Source organism: Pipistrellus hanaki, assembly GCF_964339955.1.
Source record: "Pipistrellus hanaki genome assembly, chromosome: 4".
In the NCBI taxonomy this organism is placed as follows: domain Eukaryota; kingdom Metazoa; phylum Chordata; class Mammalia; order Chiroptera; family Vespertilionidae; genus Pipistrellus; species Pipistrellus hanaki.
In genome coordinates this window covers 51,292,407-51,319,608 of record NC_140506.1, presented here as the reverse complement: position 1 = coordinate 51,319,608, position 27,202 = coordinate 51,292,407, and the positions used below count along the sequence as shown (strand labels likewise).

General features: G+C 35.3%; 1 protein-coding gene across 1 annotated transcript in view; it reads left to right on the top strand.

Annotated features, from left to right (window-relative positions):
• ST8SIA4 (ST8 alpha-N-acetyl-neuraminide alpha-2,8-sialyltransferase 4) overlaps positions 1–27,202 on the top strand; it is a 76,939-nt gene that overhangs the window by 33,788 nt on the left and 15,949 nt on the right. Inside the window, exon 4 of the mRNA XM_084881976.1 lies at positions 3,210–3,503. Coding sequence (XP_084738102.1) covers positions 3,210–3,503 — 294 coding nt within the window. The remainder of the gene's footprint in view (positions 1–3,209; positions 3,504–27,202) is intronic.

Here is a 27,202-nt window from a genome sequence, read left to right as displayed (position 1 = left end):
GATTGGGAATCTATTCATAATCTTGCTCAATCAGCAGTATTGCTACTAGTATCGCTATGTGGTTTGCAAAAAGTCTACTGAATTGCTGGAGTACAACACAGCTGGTCGATTATTCTGACTTGCTTAATGCTTGCCCTGATTATGTAGCATTCAGCTAAATATATGACTAAATATCTGACTCAACCACAGAGTAGTTAATTTATTTGCCACATGTGAGCAGGATGTTAATCTTTCCTTCCAATGAAAAATTAGACATAGTCACCCCAAGGAAAATGAACCAGCTGAACTCCTGGAGCCAGCATAGATAGTATTTTACTATGTGTCCTTCTGTCATGCGATTTCCATCCCTCGCAAAGCCTGGTTGGGCTGTACTTAAGTCATAAAAACTTTACAATAAACTCATGTGGATTAATTACTCTTTGATCTCTTTGTTCCCTTTAGTTAGCACCACAGTCATTTAGCATTCCTTGATTGCATCAGCTATGTTGTTTTGTCTACTGGATCAACCCTATTCTCCAGAAATGTTCTTCTGTTAGTTTCCTTTTACTTCCAAGGTGGAAAGTACCTGTTTTTCAATATCCAACTTTATGGATGAATGTCTTTCTAGCTCTGAAATTATACGTGACCAAATAATCATGTTTTAGTAACATGCTGAGTCAATTCTTGAAAAGTGGGTGTTAGGAAACTTGGGGGTGGAATAGCTTTTAAATATGTGATAAGGAAAAGTAAAGAAAAGCATAAAGTAATTAAATGATTTTTTTTTTTCCTGAGAAGATAATTCAGTTGAATGTTTTTTTGTGTGTGTGTGTGTTTTTTTTTTTGTGTGTGTGTGTGTGTGAGTGTTCTCTTTAACTGGGTTGGCTTGGATAATTTTCATAAGTATAGAGAAAGTGAAGCATAGATATTGTTTTTCTATAGTGGGAATCCTCTGAAAAGAATTGCTGAGGAATTGTTATAGCAAAAAGAATATTTGATGCTCTCTCTCCTGACTGGAGCATGTTAACTGTAATATTAACATTGCCTATTTTTTATCTGTAGAAGTAAAAGTGTCTGTAATAAAGATAATAAGAACACATTTTTCCCACAGTATCTAAATTCATCTTATAATCTGCTTGCTTAGAATTTTAGATTATTTTTAAAGTTGTAGTGGAGTACATTTTAGGACCTCAAAATTCACCACATCCTCAGTCTTCCACGAGTTCCATTGCAATATGCTCACTTTGGTTTCTGTTCACATGTGGCTGTTCTTTTCCAGGGCAATCCCATCCATAATATTCTGACTGTGGTGGGAATGAATAGTGTCTAATATCAAAGAGTGTGTGGATCATGGATAGAGACAAAAATACCCTCTCATATTATAGTGGGTGTATTTAAATATGCATAACTTGAAAATATTATCCTAATATATAAAAAACCAGGGTCCATCACAACTGAAACAACCAGACGGACAACTGAATACAGGCTGTATGGGGCAAGCAGGTGGGGGGGGCACCCGTTGGGGGCAACCAGGCAGGCAGTTGGGCAGTTAGGGGTTGACCAGGCCAGCAGAGAAGGGAAGTTTGGGGTGACCTGGCCAGCAAGGGGCGAGCAGTTGGGGGCAATCAGGCAGTCAGGCAAGTGAGCAGTTAGAGGCCAGCAGTCCCAGAATGGAGAGGGTGCAGGCTGGGCTGAGGGGGAACCCCCCCCCCCCCCCGAGCACAAATTTCATGAACCGGGCCTCTAGTTTCTAAATAATATGATGTATCAATTTTTATTTGTTTTATCTCCGTAGCTCATCTTTAATAAGACTTTGCTTAATTCTGTAAGATGAAAGATATTTGTTGTGATAGCTAAATGTTTTTAGAGATCTAAGAAGTAATAATGCATATATTAATTAAAAGAGATAAGAAAGGATACATATACCAGTATTTTTAATAGCAGAGCATACACTTTACTTTTTAATTAAATTTATCTGGCTTAAGAATTTAATGAATATGGCTAAATGCATAAGAAAGAGAAATGTGAGAAATTTTCATAATGCAGTCAAATCTGTAAAATGCAGAAAGAGGAAATCATTCTATTTTTTCTTCCCTTGAAAGGCTGAGATGAGGAGAGAAAAAGAAAAGGAGAATTCTGTATGTCTTTGTGTGTGTGTGTGTGTGTGTGTGTGTGTGTGTGTGTGTTTGCTAGTGTGTGTTTTGAAGGTGTACATTGAATAGATTCAAATGATTTTTTTTCCAAATTAGCAAAATCTTGTTTGCTAAACATCTAATTTTTCACTAATCAACTAATTAAAATTTACCTTTCCTAACAAGTTCAAGTACTTTAAAGTAAAATACTATTTTCCAGTAGCCAAAGATCTGTGTCAGAGAATCAAAATAACATCACAAATTGGTTGAAGACCAAGTTCAAGGTACTTTCCTAAGTTTGTAATACAAGAGTGAAATCAGTATACAAAACCCGGAACAGGCACTTTGCAACATCCTAGAACTTAGATGTGAGAACAGGTCAGCCAATTCTGTCCATCCTGACAGAGGGCAAGTCTCCTATTATCAGGGAAAACAAGCATTTTGAGTATGTCTTCAGAGAAACAGGAGGCTATTTGTCTCTAAAGCAGGGCTTTTCTGCATTATTTAACATCTCAAAAATACATATTAAATATGAGAACTCCATTTTTTCTTACTTTAATTTCCCATTTAGGTCCCTAAAATCAATTATAGATATGTTTATGAAAAATGCTTTAAGGAATATACAGTTTTCAGATTACAGAAAAGCCATCGTCACTTATTTATGTTTATAAAGTTGTTGAAATGACTTAAGATTGAGAAGTGGTGCAGATTGGGATATCAGGTTTTACTTACGTATAGAATACCATGTGGTTAGGTTTCCCACCTGCATGGCGACAGCCAAACTTACTGTCATAAATTCACCTATTAGGAATTCATATCATATGATTTTATGATGATTACAGCAAAGGGCATTCTTAGACAGCAGGCTGAATTAATGTAAGTGACAATTTGAGCCTTACCCTGGGAGTGCACATCTTTATTGAAGAAAATTCCTGATGCATGGTGATTTATTGAAAATGTAATTTTACCGGATTATTTTTTTTTTTACCTCGTTAAAATAAAAACTATGCTCGTTTCTCATTCTTCTCTCCGTGCATACTATTTTAGGAGTAAATGTTTCATATTTATTTCTCACTTTCCCATTAATTTTTTCCTCTTCAGGTGTAATCTAGCCCCTGTGGTGGAGTTTGCTGCAGATGTGGGAACTAAATCAGATTTTATTACCATGAATCCATCAGTTGTGCAAAGAGCATTTGGAGGCTTTCGGAATGAGAGTGACAGAGAAAAATTTGTGCACAGACTTTCCATGCTGAATGACAGTGTCCTTTGGATCCCTGCTTTCATGGTCAAAGGAGGAGAGAAGCACGTGGAGTGGGTTAATGCATTAATCCTTAAGAATAAACTGAGAGTGCGAACTGCCTATCCATCATTGAGACTTATTCATGCTGTCAGAGGGTAAGTGTCTGGAAAGGGCCAGTCTGTCCTTGGCACAATGGAGCACATAACTAAACATTTTCCCTAGGCAGGGAGGAGCCTCCATACACTCTCCCAGTGGGTATAAGTTTCCATATTTTGATAATGGCTACTCTGTTCACCAACGTGAGTTTTATTTATGAGCTATCATATTTCAGTTTATTCTTTTTTCTTGAAAAGGCAAATATTTGAACTTTGCACTTACATATGTCTGCTCATGAACAAACTACTGATTTTTATACTTTTCCGTGATAAACTGTAGTGAGAATTCTTGGTAAAATTGATAAAACTTGGGTAATGAAACAATAGAAGTGCTATTGTTGAAGCATACATGTTAAATGTATTTAAAGAGCAGTTAAGACCCATCTGTAGCTAAGAGGCCTTCTGGAGATGGAGAAGCTGGCTGAAATAGTAATCCTTAATGTTTCCTCCCCAAAAGTTACAATTCTGTTTTTATGAATTAAGCTAACATTTCCCTTTTATTTATTAACTTAAAAGCAGCAGAAAAACCTAAGGAATATACGCTTGTTTAAAAATGACAAGTAACCAAAAGGTCAAATTCAGTCTTGTATATGTGTGTTTGTGTGATATATATAAGGCAAAGATAAGCAATAACGTGTGTTCATTGAACTCTTACTGAGTGCCAGGTGCTGTAGATACAAAAATAAAACAGAACTTTTCACTGCTTTAAAGGAATGCGTAGGCTTATGGTGGAAACAGAGGCATGCACAGTTGGCTAAGACATAAACAAATGTTAAGGAGGTATGTTGTCCAGAGTGTAGAATTTGTCCCTCAGATTAACAAAAGAAGTATTAAAAGTCGAAGATTTGAACTAGACCTTAAAAATAGAATAACAATTGTCGGAAGAGCAAGAGACAACCAAACAAAGAAATTCTATGGCATCATTAGAGCAAACTGAGGCAGGAAATGATTAAGTACACAGGACATCTGTGGAGTATTGTGGGGCATTGTACTACAAAGTTGGAAAAATTACTTGTGTTCTGGTTGGGAAGAGAATCAATTTTATCCTGCATTAAGCACAGTTAGCTGTGTGCATTTAGGAGAGTAAATCTTGTAACTGCCGACTCTGCATTGGCAAGAAGAGGTGCTAGAAGAATGAAAACCAATTAGGCTTTTGACTAATTGACTCATAAATTGATAAAAATGTAGTGCAGAATCAGTGGAGATGGAAAGGAAGGGCAAGTTTAGGGGACCAATTGAATACAGTGGATAGAAGTCCTAAAAGAAAGTGGTTAACAACCGCAGAGTTAAAAATAGTTTCCTTCATCTACTATAATTGGGTCTGGGCTAGTATTTTCATTTTGTTTTGTTACTGAGATATTCTCCTCAAAGATTTACCATTTCCTTGTTCTGTCTAAAGATAGTTTCTTGGATTGTATTATTCTGAGCACAATTGCATTCTTATATTAGAGGCCCAGGGCATGAAAAACTCATGCACTGGAGGGGGTGGGGTAGGTTCCTCAGCCCGGCCTGCCCCCTCTCACAGACTGGGAGCCCTCAGGGGTGGGAGGTGACCCAATGTTCAGGGGAAGGCGATGCCCCCATCACACCTCTGCTGCTGCCACTGCTGGCAGCGCAAGCCTTGGCTGCCCTGCGTGGCTGGGCAACCACTATCCGAAGCTTGCCTGCACCTCCGACCGGCCCTGGACGGCTGGGCAGCCACCACCTGAGGCATACCTATGCCTTGGGCCATCCCTGGGCAGCCACCATCCAAGGCTTGCCTGCACCTCGGGCGTCAACTAAGAAGCCTACATCTGAGGCTTGTCTGTGCCTAGGGCTAGCCCTGGGCATCTGGAGGGCTGAGGACACTGGGGCACTCCAGAGGTAAGTGTGCAGAGCTGCTGGCCCCAGCTGGGCTGAGGGGACTGGGCACTGCCATCTTGTGGCTGTGGGCGCTGCCATTTTTGAGGGTGTGGCAGTCAATTAGCATATTCCTTTCTTATTGGATGTGGGTGCCACCTTTTGTGAGGGCATGATGGTCAATTAGCATATTTCCTCTTTATTAAATAGGATCATGTTTATTCAACATTCATTCTCCTGATGTTTCACAAAGTTTCAACAAAATGAGATAAAAATATGCCCATTTGGAGGAAAAGTACTTTTTGGTTACAAAGATTTTTGTTAATTATAACTTGAAAAAACAATGCTCTTTTTATTTAATGTGTTCTTAACATAGAATCACTTAATAATGCATTATGCTAAGAATATATACTATTCTTTGAAATGTCAATGTCATTTGATTCAGAAAAAACTTTAAAATATACTGTTTTACATGTGCACTCTCTGACACACAAAGTCCCCCTCATTAAGATTTAAAAAAAAATGTTTTGAAGTACTTCCTGAGTATAGGAAACTAATTAGAAAATCTATTACTCTGAATTAGTACTTTTTTTTATAGACTATTTTAATAGCAGTTTTAGATTCACAGCAAAAGCATGAGAAAGTTACAACGATTTCCAAAATACCCATGCCTCCCCAAACACACATAGCTTCCCTCATTATCTACATCTTTCACAGAGTCATACATTTGTTAAAAATTGATGAATTTTCATTGATACGTTATTATCACCCAAAATTCATAGTTTACATTACAGTTCACTTTCAGTTTGTATGTTCTGTGGGCTTTGGCAGATGTACAATGACATATAGCCCCCAATAAAGTATCACAAAACAGTAGTTTAACTGCCCTAAAAATCCTCTATGCTCAGCCTACTCACCCCTCTTTCCCCATTAATACATGGCAAGCACTGATCTTTTTGTTGTCTCCATAGTTTATCCTTTTCTAGAATGTTATATACTAGAATAGAAAGTATGTTGCCCTTTTATATTGTCTTCTTTTACTTAAAATATGCTTTAAAGATTTTTCCTTGTCTTTATATGGCTTGATAGCTCATTTCATTTTAAAATACTATATATATATTATTGATTTTTTACAGAGAGGAAGAAAGAGGGATAGAGAGTTAGAAACATCGATGAGAGAGAATCATCAATCATATGCCTCTTGCACACCCCTTACTGGGGATGTGCCCTCAACCAAGGCACATGCCCTTGTCCAGAATCGAACCTGGGACATTTCAGTCCACAGGCTGACGCTCTATCCACCGAGCCAAACGGGTTTCGGCTCATTTCCTTTTAGTGGGGAATAATATTCCATTGCCTGGATGTACCAATTTATATATTCACTCATCTGTTGTTTCCAAGTTTTGGCCCTCATGAATAAAGCTTCTGTAAGCACCTGTGTGCAGATTTTTGGGTAGACATAGTTTTCAGGTCATTTGGATAAATGGCAAGGTATGATTGCTGGATCTTAGAATAAGAGTATGTTTAGTTTTGTAAGAAATTTCCAAACTGTCCTGCAAAGTGTCTGTACCATTTTTACATTCCCACCAATAATGAATGTGAGTTTCTGTAGCTCCACATCCTCACCAGTATTCTGTGTTCCCAGTGTTCTGGATTTTGCCTATTCCAATAGGTGTGTAGTGATGTTTTGTAGTTATTTTAATTTGCATTTCTCTGATGACATATGGTAAAAATAGAATATATTTTTAAAAGTTTAAATAATGAAGTTTGCCTCTGCACGCCTGCCTCCAGAGCCCCCCAACCTCCTCCGCCCCCAGCCACCCAGGGCTGGCCCAGCGTCTTTAATGTGCTTGTTTGCCATCTGTATCTTTTCTTTACTGATATGTCTTTTAAGGTCTTTGACCGAATTCTTAGCCGGGTTGTTAGTTTTCTTGTTGAGTTGTATATATTTTGGGTAACATTTTTATCAGATATATATTTTGGACTTATTTTCCCCCGGCCTGTGACTTGTCTTCTCATTCTCATAACATTGCCTTTTGCAGAATATTATTTATTATTTTTAATGAAATCCAGGTTGTCATTTTTTCTTTTATAGATCATGACTTTTCATATTATGTCTAAAAAGTCATTGCCAAACACAAAAGTTATGGAGATTTTTCTCCTATGAGTTATCTTCTAAGAGTTTTATAATTTTGCATTTTACATTTATATCTGTGACCTATTGTCAGTTAATTTTCGTGAAAGGTGTAAGGTTTGTGTGTAGATTCATTTTTTTTTTTGTATGCTGATATCCTGGAATTCCAGCGCTATTTTGTTGAAAATAGTTTTTTACTCCATTGTATTATCTTTGCTTCTTCATCAAGTATTAATTGACTATATTTGTGTAGGTCTGTTTCTGGGCTCTTTACCTATTTGGTTAATCTGTTTGTCTATTTTTCACCATCACCTAGTAATCCTGATTACTGTAGCTTTATAGCAATTCTTAAAGTCAGGTAGTGTCTGCTGACTTTTTCTTATTCATCAATATTATGTTGACTATTATGGATCTTTTGCCTTTCTGTATAATCTTTGGGATTGATAACTTTGTTCTTTAGATATTAGTTTATATTTATCAGCTTACCACACATAACAAAACACAAAATAAGAAGCATGGTTCAAAAAGGGCATTTTCAATTATAGTCCAGGTAGAATTAAGCATTATTAACAATGAATTCATATGGGTTTTTAACAGATATATTAAACATAAAAATTGCACAACTTTTAATAATTAGTTCATCAGAACTCCCCTTTTACATTTTGAACACTTTTCTTCCCTATCTTTATAAGTAGAAACTACTTCACTAATTTCTAAGCATTTTATTTCAAAGAGCAAGACCAAACTTCTGACTACGTGTGGTGATGTTAATGGTATGCTTTCTTTTTATTATTGTGCTTTAGGTGCTTTTGACAGGACTTAGCTTGAATTCTCCAGAAACAACTTATCTTGCTACTTTCCCGGTCATATATCTAATTACACATCCCCCCTGAAATGTCAAGTGATTGAGTTCTAAACTGTAGCCCAGGATATCAAAAGTAGCTGTAGAGATGCCTTTCACATTTCAAATAATTTGGAAATCCATACACACGGTGTATGTGAAAGGTAATTTCACATACAGAATTAATAATACATTAGTGCATGTAATGTTGCGTTTTGTCATGATGTTTGTAGTCTGTGCAGCTACTGAAATGCTGAAAGAAAATAAGGAAGTGATGAAACCAGAGTCACGTGATAACAAAACAAGAGCAAAGTTCCCAAAGGTCTGTTTAACATCTCTCTGAAACTGCATGGTTTATACACTGCGGTAAAATAATTTAGAGTTTCATATCCTCTGCTGATTACTGGAGTTTGTTGTGTCTCAGGAAAGGTTTAGAGTACTCCGTACATACATTTTAGGGTGCATGTAGTCACAATGTTAAAATGTGAAGGCCTTCCCAAGTACTGCAGCTACAAGTAGAAAGTTTAAGCTACTGGGAAAGCAAAGTTTCCTGAACAGAATGGGAATCATCTAAGTAGTTTTCAATTTGTCATGCTGCATTATTTAAACTTTTTCCTCTCTGAAAATTATGATGGCTTACTAATTTTAAACATTCATCCACTTGCAGGGTTGTTTTTTTTTTAAAGCTCTAAAATATAACTATCAACCTTAAAACTCAAAGAGATTCTTACATGATATTTTAATATATGGCCATTCTTCCCAAGCCATAATAAGTGAAGCAGGAGAGAAAAATCATAGCTATTTTCTCTAAGTTTTAAAACAATCAACATAAGGAAAGGATAATTTAATAGGGAAAAATAAAATATGTAATTACAAATTTAAATGTATCAACTGGTTTGGGATTGCAAGCTTCTCACTGGTATTCTTCAGAAACCTACATGTCTACTTATTTTATTATTTTAAAAAATATATTTCTTGTAAAGAATGGGACAACTTTCATAAGATTTTAAGAGTAAAGAAGGGATTTTGAAACTATAAAATGACTCATTGAAACTTTAAAAATATTATTATAATATGTAAAAATTACCTAACCCATAATATAATATACAATTTTAAATTATTATGTAAAACATTCAAAATGTTTTATAAAATATGTTAAGCAAAAAATATCGATTTTTATAATTAATATAATTTGATTCATAATAACTAGGTACTGTTGTGTGGTTTTTTTAGGGATTGTTCTATTTAATTTCTTATATATTAACATGGTAGCAAAACAAAACAAACACACACACAAAAAAAACACATGAATTTTTTTAAAAGTAGATTCTCAGTTTCACTATCAACTGCTATAGATAATTAAGAATTCTCCCAGGAATTCAGCCTGGCTGATGTTGCTCAATGGTTGAGCGACAACCTATGAACCAGAAAGTAATGGTTTGATTCCTGGTCAGAGCCTATCCCAGGGTTTGGGCTTCATGCCCAATAGAGGGTGTGCAGAAGGCAGGTGATTCTCATCATTGATGTTTTTGTTTCTCTCCCTCTCCCTTTCCCTCTCTGAGATGAATAAAAAGCATATTTAAATTTAAAAAAATTCTCCCATGAGATAAATAAATGAGTAGATTTTAAAATTATGTTTAACTATGTTAACTAAATATTTGTAAATTCTTAGTTGTATATTAGAATCATATGCACACTTATGCAAATTTTTTTGAATTTTGCACTTTAGGGAGTTTGCTCTTATCATTCTCATCTTCATTCCTCTATTTCTTATAGTGCTCTTCTCTCTATTCGGATATTTATTTTTAAGAGCTATTGATTTAAAATTTAGATTCATTTACAATCAGTCCAGCAAAAAAAAATTGAATATTTATATTTGGATCCTTTGCCCTCTGGCAATTATTATGATTATTATTAAAATATTTAAAACAAATCAATTATTTTTAATGTATATGACCCATTAGTTTTATTATTTTAATTCTACTTTAACAAAAATAATGTATATGCCCTATTTTGTCACCACATTCTAACTAATAATTTGTTTTAATATAACTGCTTCTACTCTCATTAAATTAGTAAGCTTGTACTTTGTATTAATTGACACAAACATTTGAAAATTTATTGGTGATTATTGAGTTTAGAAAAGGTAGATATGTTCTTTGATGTCACTATTATAGTCATTCTAAAGTTATCCAACAATTTTATATGCTAATATCTTCAACAAAATGAATTTTAAGGAAAAAATAAATTGAGTGAATATAGATTTTTAAAATTTTGGTACAATTTCTACTTGTGATGTTTGTTCTTTATCTTTTAGTGGAGAATACATATGCTATCCTTTTATTTTTTTTATATTTGACAAATATTCCAGATGTTTTTTATTTGAAGGATAACTTAACAACTATAATAAATGTGAAAGTATGAGATAAATTGACCAAATAACTGCTTTAATTTTTCTTGGAATTAAGAATTTTCATTTGAAATGCTTGATATGCCCCTGATGACCTACAGTCGTGCTTCTCAAGTTAGAGTTTGCAGACATATATTGCAGAGTGTGAGGAAATGTCCTTATTCTCTTTAAAACATGTTTTTACATTCATCCAAACTGAGAACATTTGCTTAGAGAATGTGTCAATAATATTTTAGAAGGTTGATTTCCAAGTATGGTAAACAAAACAAAACAAAACAAAACAAAAATACACTTCTCCTATTCTGACTGTAGACAAGGCTATTTTCAGTTTTCAGTCTCATATTCATATCTTAAAACATGGGTATTGACATAAATAATCATTTGGATTCCTTTGAGTTTCAAGTTTTACTGCTTCTGTACTTTGTTCTTACTAAAGTGCATATTCAAACCACCACAATAAACATTTATACTTGATTTTCATAAACATCTTCAAAAATATCTTCTTTATAACCTAAAGAAAGTTTATTTAACTTTTGAGCATCACAGTAATAGAGTTAGCTCACTAAAATATTCCTTTGTTCAAGTATCTCTTGGAGTATGTTCCTGTATCTCTTGGAACTTAAATATTCTTAATATTCTTTAATACCATAAATTAACTAACCTCATCTGAATGTTTACTGTTGATAATAAAAGATATACACACAACCAAATGTATATAAATAGATAAGAGAAAATATAGGCATATATTTTGTTATGTTGATACATAGTCTATTGAATTTATTCTTTCTTTGGATTTCTGCAATTATTCAAGTTTAAAAAATCATAACTCTGTTTATAAATGGAGATTATGGAAAATTATTTCTTGACTAGTATATGTTACATATATGAAAAATAAAAATAGAATATACATATGCTATATATACACACAGTATACACTGAGTGACCAGATTATTATGATCTCTGAATCCATAATAATCTGGCCACTCAGTCTGTGTGTGTATTAGAGGCCTGCTGCATGAATTCATGCATGGGTGGGTCTAGCCAAGTTTGGCCAGCGGGAGAGAACATGGGCGGTTGGCCGGCCTGCCTGCTGGTCGAACTCCTGGTCGAGGGGACAATTTGCTTATTAGACTTTTATTATATAGGATTTACACTGAGTGGCCAGATTATTATGTGTTCAGAGATCATAATAATCTGGCCACTCAGTGTATATGTAATATTTAGTATACTATTAATGTTTCATATATACTCAGGAAGTACATAAAACAATATATTGTTACATATATTTATAGAAAATATAAAATATGAATAGTGTGTATATATTCCACACAAGTTGTTTTGCTAGACCTTTTGCACATTAGACACAGTATTAATAATACATTGACTTTCCTTATAATTTTGATATATTATTGATTTATATTCAACTGGTTATCATTTGAGATTTTCTAAAATTGATTTTGTTATACTTAATATGTAGTGAAAGTCTCGTACTTTATATTTATACTAGAGGCTCGATGCATGAAACTCATGCACAGGGGCTGGGAAGGGGTGTCCATCAGCCCAGCATGCACCCTCTCCAATCTGGGACCCCTCGAGGGGTATCTGACTGCCTGTTTCGGCCCAATTTCTCTGGGATTGGGCCTAAACCAGCAGTCGGACAGCCCCTCAATCCAGGACTGTTGGCTTCCAACTGTTAGCCTGCCTGCCTTCCTGATTGCCCCTAACCGTTTCTCGCATGCCAGCCTGATTGCCCACAACTTCCCTCCTCTACTAGCCTGTCATCCCTAACTGCCCTCCCCTGCAGGGTTGATTGCCTCCAACTGCTCTTCCTTGTAGTCCTGGTCCCTCCCAACTGCCCTCCCTTGCAGGCCTGTTGCCGCCCAACTGCCCTCCCCTGCTGGCCATCTTATGGTGGCCATCTTGTGTCCACATAGGGCAGGATCCTTGACCACATGGGAGCACCCATATTGTGTGTTGGAGTGATGGTCAATCTGCATATTACTCTTTTATTAGATAGGATTGTTGGTATTTGTTGTGTTATCATGAATTTATTCCTAGTAATTTAATTTTGTTTTGGGAGGATAAGTATTTTTTATACTATTCTGTGACTACATAATTTTTTAGTTATTTCATTTTATTTAGAATATACGATAAGATTCTAATCAATTTGCATATTTCACAAATAGTATACATATTTTATTTTTGCCATTAAATAAAATTATGTTGTGTAATGAGGTATAACTTAATACACCCTCCTAAATTTCCCAGAGTTTTGCTGGGTTATTGATGTTTTTTTGTGGCATGCAGCCAGTAAACTGGCTGATTCACAATTAACGATCAAGGTCATAATTCCTAGCTTGTTGGTATACATGTAAGCAGAAATAACAAGCCTTAGAGAAATCAAATCAAGTGACATTTCTAGCTCACCTCTTATTTATGTAGCTGTCACTCTGTTGTAAAATATTTCTTTAGTCCAGTGTATCTATTGAAAGACGCATGCTTTAGTTGCTAAAGTATGATTTTTTATGTGGCTCTTAACAAAGAAATAGATTGTGTTTTCACACATCTTCCAGCATTAACTCCCCCCCCCCCCCCCAATTTTAAGATTACTTTAGTTACTGCACTTACTTTTCAGATGTGAAAATTTATCAATTTTAAATGAGTATACTAAAAGGCTATATAAAATTAGGGCGATCCTCTGCAGACTGCTAGTAAGTTCATGTGAATGGCATGGGCTTGCCCAATAATTTGAATCAGACCAGCCTCCCAAAAGAGCCCCCTCTAAAATAGACCACTAGCAGACTTCAGGAAACTTGTTTATCACTGTTGTTCAAATGGATTGTGTTGGAATACTGAATCTATTCAATCACATAAGTAAAAGCAATTTAATAAAACAACTTTGAAAATGGATACATTCACTCCACATGCCTTCTGGAAATGGCTTGCTTGTTCTAAATTTAATCTTATGCCAAACACATTTTCATCTGGTTTCTATTTTGACCAATGAGCAACACAGCTGTAATATTTCTTTTCTAAAACATGTATCCTTCTTTATCGCCTTTGAGCAGTTAGACACTACATTTTGGGTGTTCTAAGCCTCATAATATTTTCGTAATTGAGTATTTCATCCCTTACTGGGGACTCTGATATCCACCCTTCTGGCATTGCTCCATTTCCTGATACTTTAAACTTTTTACTCTCGTGTCAAAATATTATTTCCCAGCAGTTCCAATTATTCAATTTCATCCTAGAATGTGAAATTATGAAGAGCTTATATCTGAGAAGTCATTCACAGGTGTATGGCTCAACCAGGAACCTGTGAGAAACAGCTGCCAGGCTGCCCTTGACCAGCATGCTTCCCATTCTTGTTCTCTCATTGAGACTAAAAGGCTCTGCAAATATCTAGAATGTTTTTTGATGAGTAGGGAAGCATTCATGGCACTCCGTGACATAGGCATATCCTGGTTTTTCTCCTGGGTATGCATTTTTCTCTCGTCTCAACTTGGATAACTTCCACTCCTTCTTCAAGTCTCCATTGAAAGGTAAATTTCAATAGGGCACAATTCCTCACTCTTGTGTCTTTTCTCTGTGTTTTCTTCACAAGTAATGCATGTCTCTAATAAAACATTCATCAAAATGTATGATTATTATTCATTTTGTTCTCTGTTTATATTGTAAATTATATGAGAACAAAGATTGATTTATCTCTTTATCTTAGAAGTGTGAAATCCTCATACTCTTTATAGTGAGGGCTGAGGCACAGGTGCAGAGGGGTAGAGAATAGTCATGAAAAAGAACAAAGTTGTGTTGAACTTTGGTTTAGGTTACTTCTTTAGAGCAATCAAAAAAGCAGGGTAGTGCCGAAACCTGTTTGGCTCAATGGATAGAGCGTCGGCTTGGGGACTGAAAGGTCCCGGGTTCGATTCCGGTCAAGGGCATGTACCTTGGTTGCGGGCATATCCCCAGTAGGGGGTGTGCAAGAGGCAGCTGATCGATGACTCTCTCTCATCGATGTTTCTAACTCTCTATCTCTCTCCCTTCCTCTCTGTACAAAATCAATAAAATATATTAAAAAAAAAAAGGCAGGGTGGCAAGTAGAATGAAAGAAAAACATTTTTAATCATTCTGGCTACCATCAGAAATCATATTAGCTTATGTTGAAGCAGATAATGAGAATAGAACCTGGATAGCTTGTCTTCCCAGTAATTTGTTAATTAACCAACTCATACATATTAAGAACCAACTTGTTCCCAGTATCTAACAAAAATCACAAAATTGTGAAATGAATGCTTACTAAATTTTACCTGCCTAAGGTGTTTTTAGAATGAAAATATAAGATTGACTTCTGATTAACAAATAAGTGGATCATAATAATGAAGTGTGAAACTTAGGAACATATATCCTGGCCAGTTGAAAAAGTTACCATAGGTATATAATTTAATATCTTAATTTTATTTCTTGAATATAATCTTTAAAATTCTGATATGTATGTTAGAGAGGAAGAGAGAGGAGAGGAAGAGGGAAATCTATGAATATTTTATAAAGAATTTACTATGCAGCTCTTGAGAAGAAAAATTGTTATTTCAAACAATTCCCACTTTAGCCAGGGAACGAAATGTATTTTCATCATTTTTTAAGTTCCAAGACTATATTCAGAATAAAAGTTTATACTGCTATATTTAAGAGCTATAGATTCATACATTTATTTTATATGTTATATTTGTTACGTGCATTTGGGTTGGGGTGTGTGTGTGTATATGTTTTTTGTCTTACCCAATCTTGTAATGACTGGTGGTAGAAAATACATGCATAATCTTAGGAATCCCCCTGTTTCTCTGACCTTTCAGAAAAAAAAGAGGAACACTGATCAATATGCAAAATATGAATTGAATTGATCTGCATAAAGCTATTCTAACTGAAATCAAAGTGACTGGGCAATTACTACATTCAGAGATTTCTTATAAGCATTAAAATAATTAGTTGTGAATTTAAAGTAAAAAGCAAACCTAATGGATTTTTAAGAAGTGAATATCTCTAGATATTGAGTTTGCTGAGAAGGTTATTGAATCAAGTGTCCCATAAATCTTTAAAAATTTACAATTTCTTATCTCCTTGGAATAATTTAGCTCTGGTTTAGCTTGAAGGCAATAGTTTAGATTAGGTATTTTCAAATGATTTATTATAAACAATCAGTTAACTCTAACTTCTAATATGGTTGATCAGATTATCATAACCTCAGGCTACAACTTCCAAATTATGGCTGTAGGTATTTTAATGCCAACTCAAGATAACATATTAGAAGAGAGTAAAGCAAAAAACTTGGGGTTTGTCCACTAGACTTTCCTTGTAGGAAAAAGTCACTGAGAGACTTTGGCATATTCAAAGGTCTGTGTAACAGACCTCATTACCTAAGCAATGATATTATGTATATATTCCTTGATTAAATTTTCCTGAAGAAAATATGACTGTAATGCTAGTATATTAAGTACTCAATCACATTCAATTCTTCTCTGTTCCACTTTTATCTTCTAAACTATCACCCAATGACCATTTTTGGTGGTCAAATGGAATTTGTAGCAGGGAAGATTGGAGTGACAGTTGCTATTTTATTATTAGTCTCTTATCAGGAACAAATTTTATTTCAGGAAGTATACATTTTCATTGTCGGCACCCAATTGTGTTCAAAACAAAAGTATGGTCCATAGTGCTTGTCTCATTCTCTAATTCCTCAGTTAAAGCACACTCTTGAAGAAAAGATTGCCATTTGATGTATTTCTAGAGATGGTCAAATCAGTGAAAATATCCATTTAACCTTCTGTAAAAAATAAACACAGCTTTATACAGTAATTGGGAAATCTTAGTTTGTATAGGTTCCATTGATGAATTATATGGACTATGTTTCCTTCGCCTTTATCACAACTTCAGAGAAATTTTCCAAGTTTAATTAACCTAGAGCACACCAACCAACCGAGTTCAGAATTATAGCTTCCTTGTTTCAGATACCCAACAATATTTATGCTAGTTAAATTTTTGTTAAAATTAAATAACTAAAACAATCATGTAATGTCTAAAATGCAAAGAATTCTATATTATACTATTAATATTTTTGATAATTTAGTCTAATAAAAAGAAACATTTTTTTTCTTTTTCTTTGCTCCAGTGGATTTTACTTAAAGTAAAATTATCACCTGCAGATAAAGTTATCATTTTGGATTATATTCCATTAATGGATGATCTTACTTCTCTCAGTAGAATCCTGTAAACTTTCTTTTTTATTTATATTTATTTTATGTATTTTGTCAAATGAAAATAGCAATTTATTTTTATTCTTTAAATGCAGTTAATAACAAAATAGCAATTGATATCTCAATAAATTATTCTGACATATGCTAGGTGTTTTACCTGTGTAAATTAATCTAATTTGTATTACCAATCCAGATGTGTGTGTTTTTTTTATTTAAATTCTTTATTGTTTAAAGTATTTAATAAATCTCCTTTCTCCCCATTGATCTCTCCCCCATCGTTTCCACCCCCCTAGCACATGCCCTCACCCCTCTACTGTCTGTGTCTATTGGTTATGCTCATATGCATGCATGCAAGTCCTTTGGTTGATCTCTTACATACACACACACACACACACACACACACACACACACACACACCCTACATTCTCTCTTAGGTTGGATGAACTGTTTGATGCTTCTATATCTGGATCTATTTTTGTTTACCAGTTTATGTTGTCTTTATACTCCACAAATGAGTGAAATCATATGATATTTATCTTTCTCTGACTGGCTTATTTTGCTTAGAATAATGCTCTCCAGATCCATCCGTGCTATTGCAAATGGTAGGAGTTCCTTTTTTACAGCAGTGTAGTATTCCATTGTATAGATGTACCATAGTTTTCTAATCCACTCATCTGTTAATGGGCACTTGGTCTGTTTCCAAATCTTAGCTATTGTAAACTGTACAATAGCTAAGAATATAGGGGTTCATATGTCCTTTCTGGTTTTTGTTTCTGTTTTCTTGGGATAGATTCCTAGAAGTAAAACACTGGGTCAAATGGGAGTTCTATTATTAATTTTTTGAGGAAATTCCACTGTTTTCCACAGTGGCTACACCAGTCTGCATTCCCAACAGTAGGGGGTGAGGGTGCCTTTTTCTCTGCATTCTTGCAATCACTTGTCATTTGTTAATTTGTTGATGATAGCCATTCTGACAGGTGTGAGATGGTATCTCATTGTTGCTTTGATTTGTATCTCTAGGATGATTAGTGACTTTGAGCATGTTTTTATATGTCTTTGGGCCTTTTGTATGTCCTCTTTGGAAAAGTGTCTATTTAGGTCCTTTGTCCATTTTTTGATTGGATTGTTTATCTTCCTTTTGTTAAGTTGTATGAGTTCCCTGTAAATTTTGGAGATTAAACCCTTATAGGAGATAACATTGACAAATGTGTTCTCCCATGCAGTGGGCTTTCTTGTTGTTTTGTTGATGGTTTATTTTGCTGAGCAGAAGCTTTTTATTTTGATGTAGTCCCATTTGTTTATTTTCTCCGTAGTTTCCATTGTCCTAGGAGCTGTATTCATGAAGATACTGCTACAATGTATGTCTGATATTTTGCTGCCTATGGATTTTTTAAAAAAGATTTTTATCGTTTCCCTTCTTATATTCAAATCCTTTATCTTCTTTTCGTTTATTTGTGTATGGTGTAAATTGGTAGCCTCCTTTCATTTTTTGCATGTATCTGTCCAATTTTCCCAACATCATTTATTGAAGAAACTGCCTTGACACCATTGTATGCTCTTGCCTCCTTTGTCAAATATGAATTCTGTAAACTTTCTACAGAAATTATTTTATAGCCATTTATGAAATTTTTGCAATATTACTGACTGACCTTACACTAAAATACGTACCTGTTTCTCAGTATTGCTGTAGAAAAGTAGATAGTCATTTAAATGTTTGCCAGTAGCTATTTTAAAATAATCAGAATAAAAGAAGCAGTGTTTCGATGGGATCTGAGCACTTTCTCAAAACTCTCATCTGTGTTTTGCTTGTTACTAGGCATTATTTAAAAAAACAAGAACAAAAAAAAAAAAAACCACTTGATATTTTGTAGAATCCATATGTATGAAGGTCAAATAATCCATCAGCAGGAAGAATCAGTGCTGCTAAGCATATTTTGTAGTTTATTCAGCTGGGAAATATGTTCTCTTTCTCTCCTCCCCCCCCCCCCCCCCCCCAGAACAGATGCCTACAACAGAATTGCTGTTAGTTTCAAAAATCAGTAAGCTTATTATTTTATGGAAAATAATTAACACAATATATGTTCATACACATATTTTAGTAATGCACAGAGGGATAGCATTTTTCTCAGTCTGAGTAAATAATAAAATACAGAATTTTTCATTTAAAAATTTTATTTTAAAGCAGAAAAATACTTAAAATCACGTAATTCTGTTGGAAAATATGAATAGAAGAATTTCTTCACATTCATCCCTTCAACAACCTTTATAGAGTACATTTTGTCTCAGGAATTGGGCTAGGTCTGAGGTTGCAAAGCATATAACAAAAGGATTGGCTTCCTTAAATTGTGGAATCCCCACCAGAGATTTGCATAGAAAAGGGACAAAGTAATTTAAGAATGCAGGCCCAAGAGTTTTGGCAAATGTTTGGAATCCCTCTGGTGGGATGTATAAGCAGGGTCACTGAATAGACATGAACAGAAGAATTTCCAAGCAGGATTACAGGTCAGCTAAATGTATAGGCCAAAATGTACAGTAGTGCCTACTCACAGCTATACACTGCATAATAGTCCTCTTTTCAGAGAACCAAGTGTAATAACTCCACATCTTTATTATTTGATTTGAAAAAGAAAGAAAATAATATTAATCAGATTCCCAATTTACAAAAAGCTTCAAGATCCAAACAATGGCTTGACAATGCTAAAATTTATTCTAGAAAGGTATGAAAGATGATATGAGGGAGCATTTATACAACTGCTGAAATGAGTTCCCCGTTTAGAACTAACACAAGGTGACAGAACAAATTATGCTCAAATAGGTTTAGGAATCTCTCTTCTTTTTCCACCATGATATATGGTGAATTTGACATTTCCCTTATTCTGGTTTTCTCATTTAACTTAGTGTGTACAGGAAGTAAGTCCTTGGATAGTTAGAGTTCTCTATGGGACACGGAATATGAGAATAGGGAGGCACACTCTGACTTCCAGGAGATTAGAAGGAGGAGAGGTACTTATTGGAGAAAAGAAAAAGGACACACTACGATCTGCATTTTCTTTGTTCTTTTGCATCTATGTAAGTGGTTTTTGGAGATTGGTTTTCTTATATCCTTAAGGAATCTAAGGCAGGTATGTGACAAGAGCTTATGTAGGCTAACTGGGAAAAAGACTGAAGGCAAACTGAGCACTGTTCAAAAGCACTGTTTCCTACTGGCCAGCCGCTGACAGTCCTGTGACTTTCTTTCTGGAAGTTAGTATATTAGGAAATGACTGCATTGCACAGAATTGTGACTCATGATGAAATGAACCCTTTGGGGAATTTGGCATCTCCTCCCTCCCCCTAATCTTCTGGACCTTTTAACACATAAGTTTGATTGGGGACTTTCTAACCAAGCTGATGGTTGGCAATATTAGGGAACATTTTCATAGCTTGCTCTTTATTTCATGATAGTAATGCAATGAAAATAGGTTGTATAGTTTCTGAAAATCCCCAAACTTTCACCTTAAAGGAAACTCTAATGTATTTTATACATTCGTCAAACAGCTGCATTCTCTACTTCGAATTTCTTTAAAGATAGTACTATAATCCTCCCTGAAATATGTTAAAAAATTGGAGAAGTGTGGAAATTCATAATTGATTAGAAAAATACCAACTCATTTTGAAAACAATGAAGATTCTTATTTCATACATCAAATAATTTTGCTTTGTTTCACTGATAAACACAAGATTTATATATCACAAGACTTCAGGACCAAGAATAATGATTTTAGATATAGTGAAAATATTAAAATGATATAATATCATAAATATATTATGCATAGCTAATGTACATGTATCACAGAGACTTTAATGATCCACATATCTAGTTGAGCCCCTCATTTTGCAGAGCAGGATATTGAGGCCCAGAGTTTCACCTAAGACTAGACCCTCAGTGGCAGAGCCAAACTTGCTGATTCCAGGAAATTTCCACCAATATCTCTATAGAAGATGTAGCTTTATATTAGTATGGCAATATTTGTGTTATTTCATTATTCCCTTTTGATGTTTATTTTTCAATATAATAAAACATATTAATTTATATAGCTTTGCACTCTTTTCCAAAATGATATTCAGAAAGTGAATGCATTCCTGTATAAATGTCATCACAGATCTTGAACTCTTTCTGACTTATGTTTCCTATCCAGAGAGAAAAAGAAGATTATTTTCCAGAGATAAGAAGAGGAAACAACTAAACAAACTGTCTATATAGTTAAGGACTATACTCCAAACTTCAGACACAGTTAGTTGTTAAATAATTCTAAAATAGAATTCCTTCCTTTTTTATTTATTTATTTTTTTTTTTCATTCAACTCTAAAAGAGAGAACACAAGTCCTAGAGCTAGGTTCTGAAGCATTTCATTAAATTTATATTATTTTATCTACTCAGGCTTTCAGCCAACATCTGTAGAGCAAAAGCAGGATCCCTTCTAGAGAATTGATTATGTGCCATATTATTTGTAAAGCTCAAGCCATGTAAATTTGAAATATTCTAAATGAAATTTGAAACATAATACAGAACTTCAAGGTATATATTTAGCTAGAGAAGACATGCAATTTGTATCATAATAAAAATATCAATTATCACACATTCTATAATAAGTTAGTGAAAGGTTATAGGAGTAAAAAAAATAATATATTTTTAGTTCAAGCTTTGTCAGCATGACTCAAATAAGTTTGCTGAGAAGTTTAATGTGGATGACAAGTAATAGAATCAGAATGTCACTGTTTCACAATTTTCAGAAATTACCTAGTGACAATTTTGTTTTCTATTGTACACATTTATTATTCTATAGAAAGCAAATATTCTTGAGGGTATATCTGAGAAAGGTGCCAGGGACTTTATTCTAAATAACTACAATATTAATGACTTGCACTTGAGTTGCTTCCCTCGGGTCTTTATTTTAAATTTGAATTAAAATGGTAATTGCACTCTTACAGATAAACTAGAGCCTGGTGCATGAATTTGTGCACATGTGGAGGTCTCTCAACCTGGCCAGCAATCAGGGCTGGTGAGGGGTGGCAGGGGAGAGGAACTGCAGGAGGTTGGCTGGCTGTGGGAGGTTGGGAGCACACTGAAAACCAGAGGGAAGCTCCTGTGTTGAGCTTCTTTCCCCTGGTGGTCAGTGAGTGTGATAGCAACTGGTCGACTGGTCGTTCTGTTTGTTCTGGTCACTTGGTCGTAATGGTCGCTTAGGCATAGATATAAATATAGATTAGATATATATATAGATATAGATATAGATAAGCAAATAACTGTAGTAGTGTGACTTTTAATATTTAATTTAACAAGTTGTTTTCTAGTATTCACTGTAGTGTTTCAAACATAATAATTTATAAATATTTGGATTAAAATGAGAAAAACATGTAACTTACATATTATTTTTACTCCAGACTACAGACTTATAAAATATGTTGTTTTCAGAATCTATTTGGCACATATCTGATAGCAGTATAAGTAATATCATGTTGGTCTTCATTAAAATCTCTGACTTATTTCATTTCTCCTGTAGAAACACCCTATTGCCTCTTCTGTTTCTCTTTCTTGTTGTAGAATATGAGTAGCAAACTCATGAGTAACAATTTGATGCCAGTTTACGGATCTGTTTAACCTGTTGGGCAGATATTTATAAATAAAATGTTTGCCCAACATATAAAAATCATGAATTTTCAAATTATATCTCAATTTTTGTTGATTCTTTAGAAAATCAGGAGATCTGACAATGCTGGAGCTTTATCACTTCTTGATAACTGTGAGCTAGACCTGATTTATTTTTCTATAGTGTAAGAATTGTTACTCAGCTTGTCGCAATCCACGCACTTCCTTTGTCTTTTCCATCATGACATTCAGCCTGATACGTTTATTTCTGACCACTAGATTTTAATCATTAGTTTTATTATGCTACCTATTTGAAGAAGACTGAGTTATAAACATATGGTAATTAATTTAGACAGTCTGAGACTGGAGAAGACTGCATATCATCTAATCAAAGGACTCAGTTTCTCTATTATAAATGCTTGAAAGCTTTTTACATGAGTAAAAATGTTCTATTTTAATCTAGAAACTTGGTAATTTTGACATTGATTCTCACACTTACGTAATTGGAAAAATATGATTTCTTTAACTACTTAACCTAAAAACTAAGATGATATTAGTAAAATGATAATTTATCTGAGAAAATAAAATTCTATTGTCATTACCTTTAGTCATAACTAAATATTGAAAAATAAAAATAATTTCCATAAATTATAGACAGAAAATATAAGTAAATTTTAATACTTGATAATTCATGATTAAAATATTATAAAAATGTATATCTATATATACTTATATATATGTATGTGTATATATATATAAATATATATGTATATGTGTTTTATCTATGTGCATATCTGTGCATTCCAGTTAATGTACACCCAATTCTGTATATCATTCCAGAACTTTTAATGCATTATTTTAGTGAATTAATTGATCTTGTTAATACATAGTAAGATTATTTCCAAATAGAAAAAAATGTTGTATATATACAAAATAGTTCAGATTTTCAGGGAAAAAAAATGATTTCATCTGTAATGTTTTATGTTAACTCAGTTATCTAATTTACTAGAGGCCCAGTACACAAAATTTGTGCCCGGGGAGCTTGTCTCACAGCCCAGGCTGCACCTTCTCCAATCTGGGACCCCTTGATGGATGTCCCACCGCTTGTTTAGGCCTGACCCCAGTGAGATTGGACCTAAACAGTTGGTTGGACATCCCTCTCACAATTCAGGACTGCTGGCTCCTGACTGCCCTCTCCTAGAGGCCTGGTCCCCACCAACTTCCCTCCCCTGCTGGTCTAGTCTCCTCCAACTGCCCTCTTCTGCCAGCCCAGTCATCCCTAACTGCCCTCCCTGCTTGCCTGATTGCCCACAACTGCCTTCCCCTTGCAGGCCTCCTCCCTCCAACTGCTCTCCCCCACAGGCCTGGCCTCCTTAACTGCACTCCCCTGCAGGCTGGGTCCCCGCCAGCTGTCCTCCACTGCAGGCCTGGATCCCCCACATCTGCCTTCCCTTGCTGCCCTGGTCTCCCTCAACTGCCCTTCTCTTGGCCTGGTCACCCATAACTGCCCACAACTGCCCTCCCCTCCTGGCCATCTTGTGGTGGCCATCTTCAGTCCACATGGGGGAAACGATCTTTGACCACATGGGGGCGACCATCTTGTGTCTTGTTATGACAGTCAATTTGCATATTGCTCTCTTATTAGATAGGACAGGTGTTTTAGACTAAGAAACTGAATTTTTTTTTCATTCCATAGTGAAAGGCATTTCATAGTACAAGGAGTTAGGACCAAATGATTTACAATTGTACTTGAGATCATACATAGTTCATCATTACTCTGTTTTCTAGCAGTTTTAATCTTCTATTTGAATAAAATGATTTTGTCATCGAACACCTCTTATATTCACTCTCAAGGTTGAACACAGTTCCATCCTGACCATGGCATCTAAAATATTTCCCCCCTCTTGAAGGAAAATGACTTGCCCAGTGCCACAACATTATTAAATGTTATAGATGGTGAATCTGCACCATTTGTTTTCATTATTTTTTTGTGGGGCAAAAAGAAACAATAAGAAAACAGGCAAATCCAACATTTGATTTAGAAGAGCAAAGAAAGATAAGATGTCTAAATGAATATTTAAAAACTAGTAAAAAAGGTAGCTGTTGGTGCTCACAGGAATTATATGCCCCATTTATTTTATTTTGTCTGTGGCAAACTGGGGAGCAGGGGGAGAGAGAGAGAGAGAGAAGAGAGAGAAGAGAGAGAGAGAAGAGAGAAGAGAAGAGCCAGGCGGGACCTGTGCAGATTCCATGGGAGGCAACAGGGACGCGTGCTGCTTCCGCAGGGGGAGGGCCGGCCGAGTCCTCTCCAGGCCTGCGCTCCGCTGCAGAGACTGCAGGCCAGCCCCCCTGTCCCTGTCCATGCCCGCTCCGGCTCCTGGGGGGTCTGCCCGAGCCGGGCATGGCGATGCAGCAAGCATTCCGCCAGGCCGCTCACCCTGCCTGCTCTCAGTGGCTGTCCCCCTGGGACTGGGGAGCTCTCCAGCTGGGCTGAGAGAACTGGGTGCCACCATCTTTGCGACAGAGTGACGGTTAATTTGCGTCTTACCCTTTTATTAGCTAGGCGGATTACTAGCTTATTATGAGGATTGTAATCTCAGAAACTGCCAAAGGGAAGAGATACATATGGCAAAGATGGGTTGGGGGAAGAGGGATAAGGGAGATGGCTAGGAGTTTTTTTTTAGCACCTTGGTGTGTATAAGATCTGGGAAGCTCTGTGGATCTCCTTGTTCAAGAGTGTTTATAACCAAGTTCCCAGTCCCTTCCCCTTTCTTCTGGAGGTCAGGGGTGAGGCTGAAAGTTCTCACCCACTTACTGGTTTGCCTTTCTTATCACCAGCCCCCCGGCCTGAGGTATCTAGGGGCTCCACGTGTGTCACCTCCTCAGTGTAAACGCCAGGGAAATGGAAAGGGACCTTTGATGAATAAGAAAGATACTGCCAACACTCAGGGTCTTCCAAAGGTCTTACCTTCTCAGTGCCAGGAAGTAGTTACAAAGACCAAAAGGACCATTTGTTAATAGATCTGTGAGTTTCTTTGGAATTTGTGATTGAGAACTTGGTGTGCGAGTTGTAACGTTAGTATGTCTGGGATGCAAAGCTCAATAGCTATACATGTAAGAATATATATTGGAAGATTTCCATTTCTTCCTTGTTTTATAGCTTTAAAAATATTCATCCAACCAGGATGGGTCAATTTCATCAAGAGTGACAACTTGAGAATGAGGAAAAAAATATTACATGTAAAACAAATTCTTTTTAAGCATTTAGAAATTCAAAACTATCAAATTGAAATACATCATGCATTAATTCCTTGCAGCAATTATGTTTTAATGTCACCATTACATGCTAAATCACAGGCATTTTCACAAATAAGGACTTTTTTTCTGTGTGTGAGATTGATAACCATTAGGTGTCTGTATTTAATATCTAAGTAAGGTTTTAAGAAATGCTAAATCCTACTCTCTCTTCATTTCCCACAAACTAACAATTGCTCCTTTTGTCATTATATAATTTCATGTTTTATTTTATTCTATTGTCATTTTTACTTCTATTTCTATTTAAATAGACCTCAATATCATATATGCATATATTTAATTGCATTTAATAGTAATCTTATTTATTATTATGCTTATACTCATTTGATTAATCGAATTTCCTAAACTTCAATTTTCTTCAGTAACTTCATCTAGTATTTACCTTAAATCAAACATCGGCCGTGTGCCATGTACTTTATAGAGCCGAGGTGCAAATTTGGATTAAATAGACTTAGCTCTCACCTTCTCTTGGATGATTATATCAGTATAACAAGTGCTGTGATTGGGGAGGAATGGACAGTGTGGGATAGTCACTTCTAAAAGAAAGAAAAATGGGAGATTGATGAAAAGAAAAAGACCGGCTGGAGAAATTGATATTCTAGTTAATTTGGGAGAAGGGGGACTGTTTAAGACAAAGAGAATGGCATGTGTCAAGACAGGTGACTGTTTGCAATCTTTTCACTGTTTAATTTCAGCTAACACTCTTATAACTTACTATGTGCCAGCCTTTTTTTTTTTTTTACAAGTTGTTTTCATGCTATGTAAACAACCCTGTCAGCTAGTTCTGCTGTGACTTTCATTTTTCACATGAAAAAACTGACAGAGGAACTAGTGAAGGAACTTGCCAAGTTTATACAACCAGTGAAAAGCCAAGCCCAAGTTCAGACAAGCAGCTTGAGTCTGTACTCTTCCATAGTGCCTTTCACAATAGAAATGTATCAAAGTAAAAATTTAATTAGTTACACTAGGCATTCATTTTGGAGCCCAATGAAACCAGTAAACCTATTTCGGAGACCAGCTCACAGTAGCTCAAATCATATAAATCACCAAAAAGCCAGAGTGCCATTTATAATGAATCATAGTCCACAACAGACTAGGAACTCACTTCACTTCCACAAAGATTTATTGTCTCTCTCTATATATATATATGCAAAGTTCCCTGCCAGGATCCAGGGACATAAACAACAATTAGTTTAAACTCTGAGGTTCTCAATTTTGTCTGTGAACTGATGTACCAACCAATAAGAGGATAAACAACTTACGACAAAGTGAGCAGACACCTACCT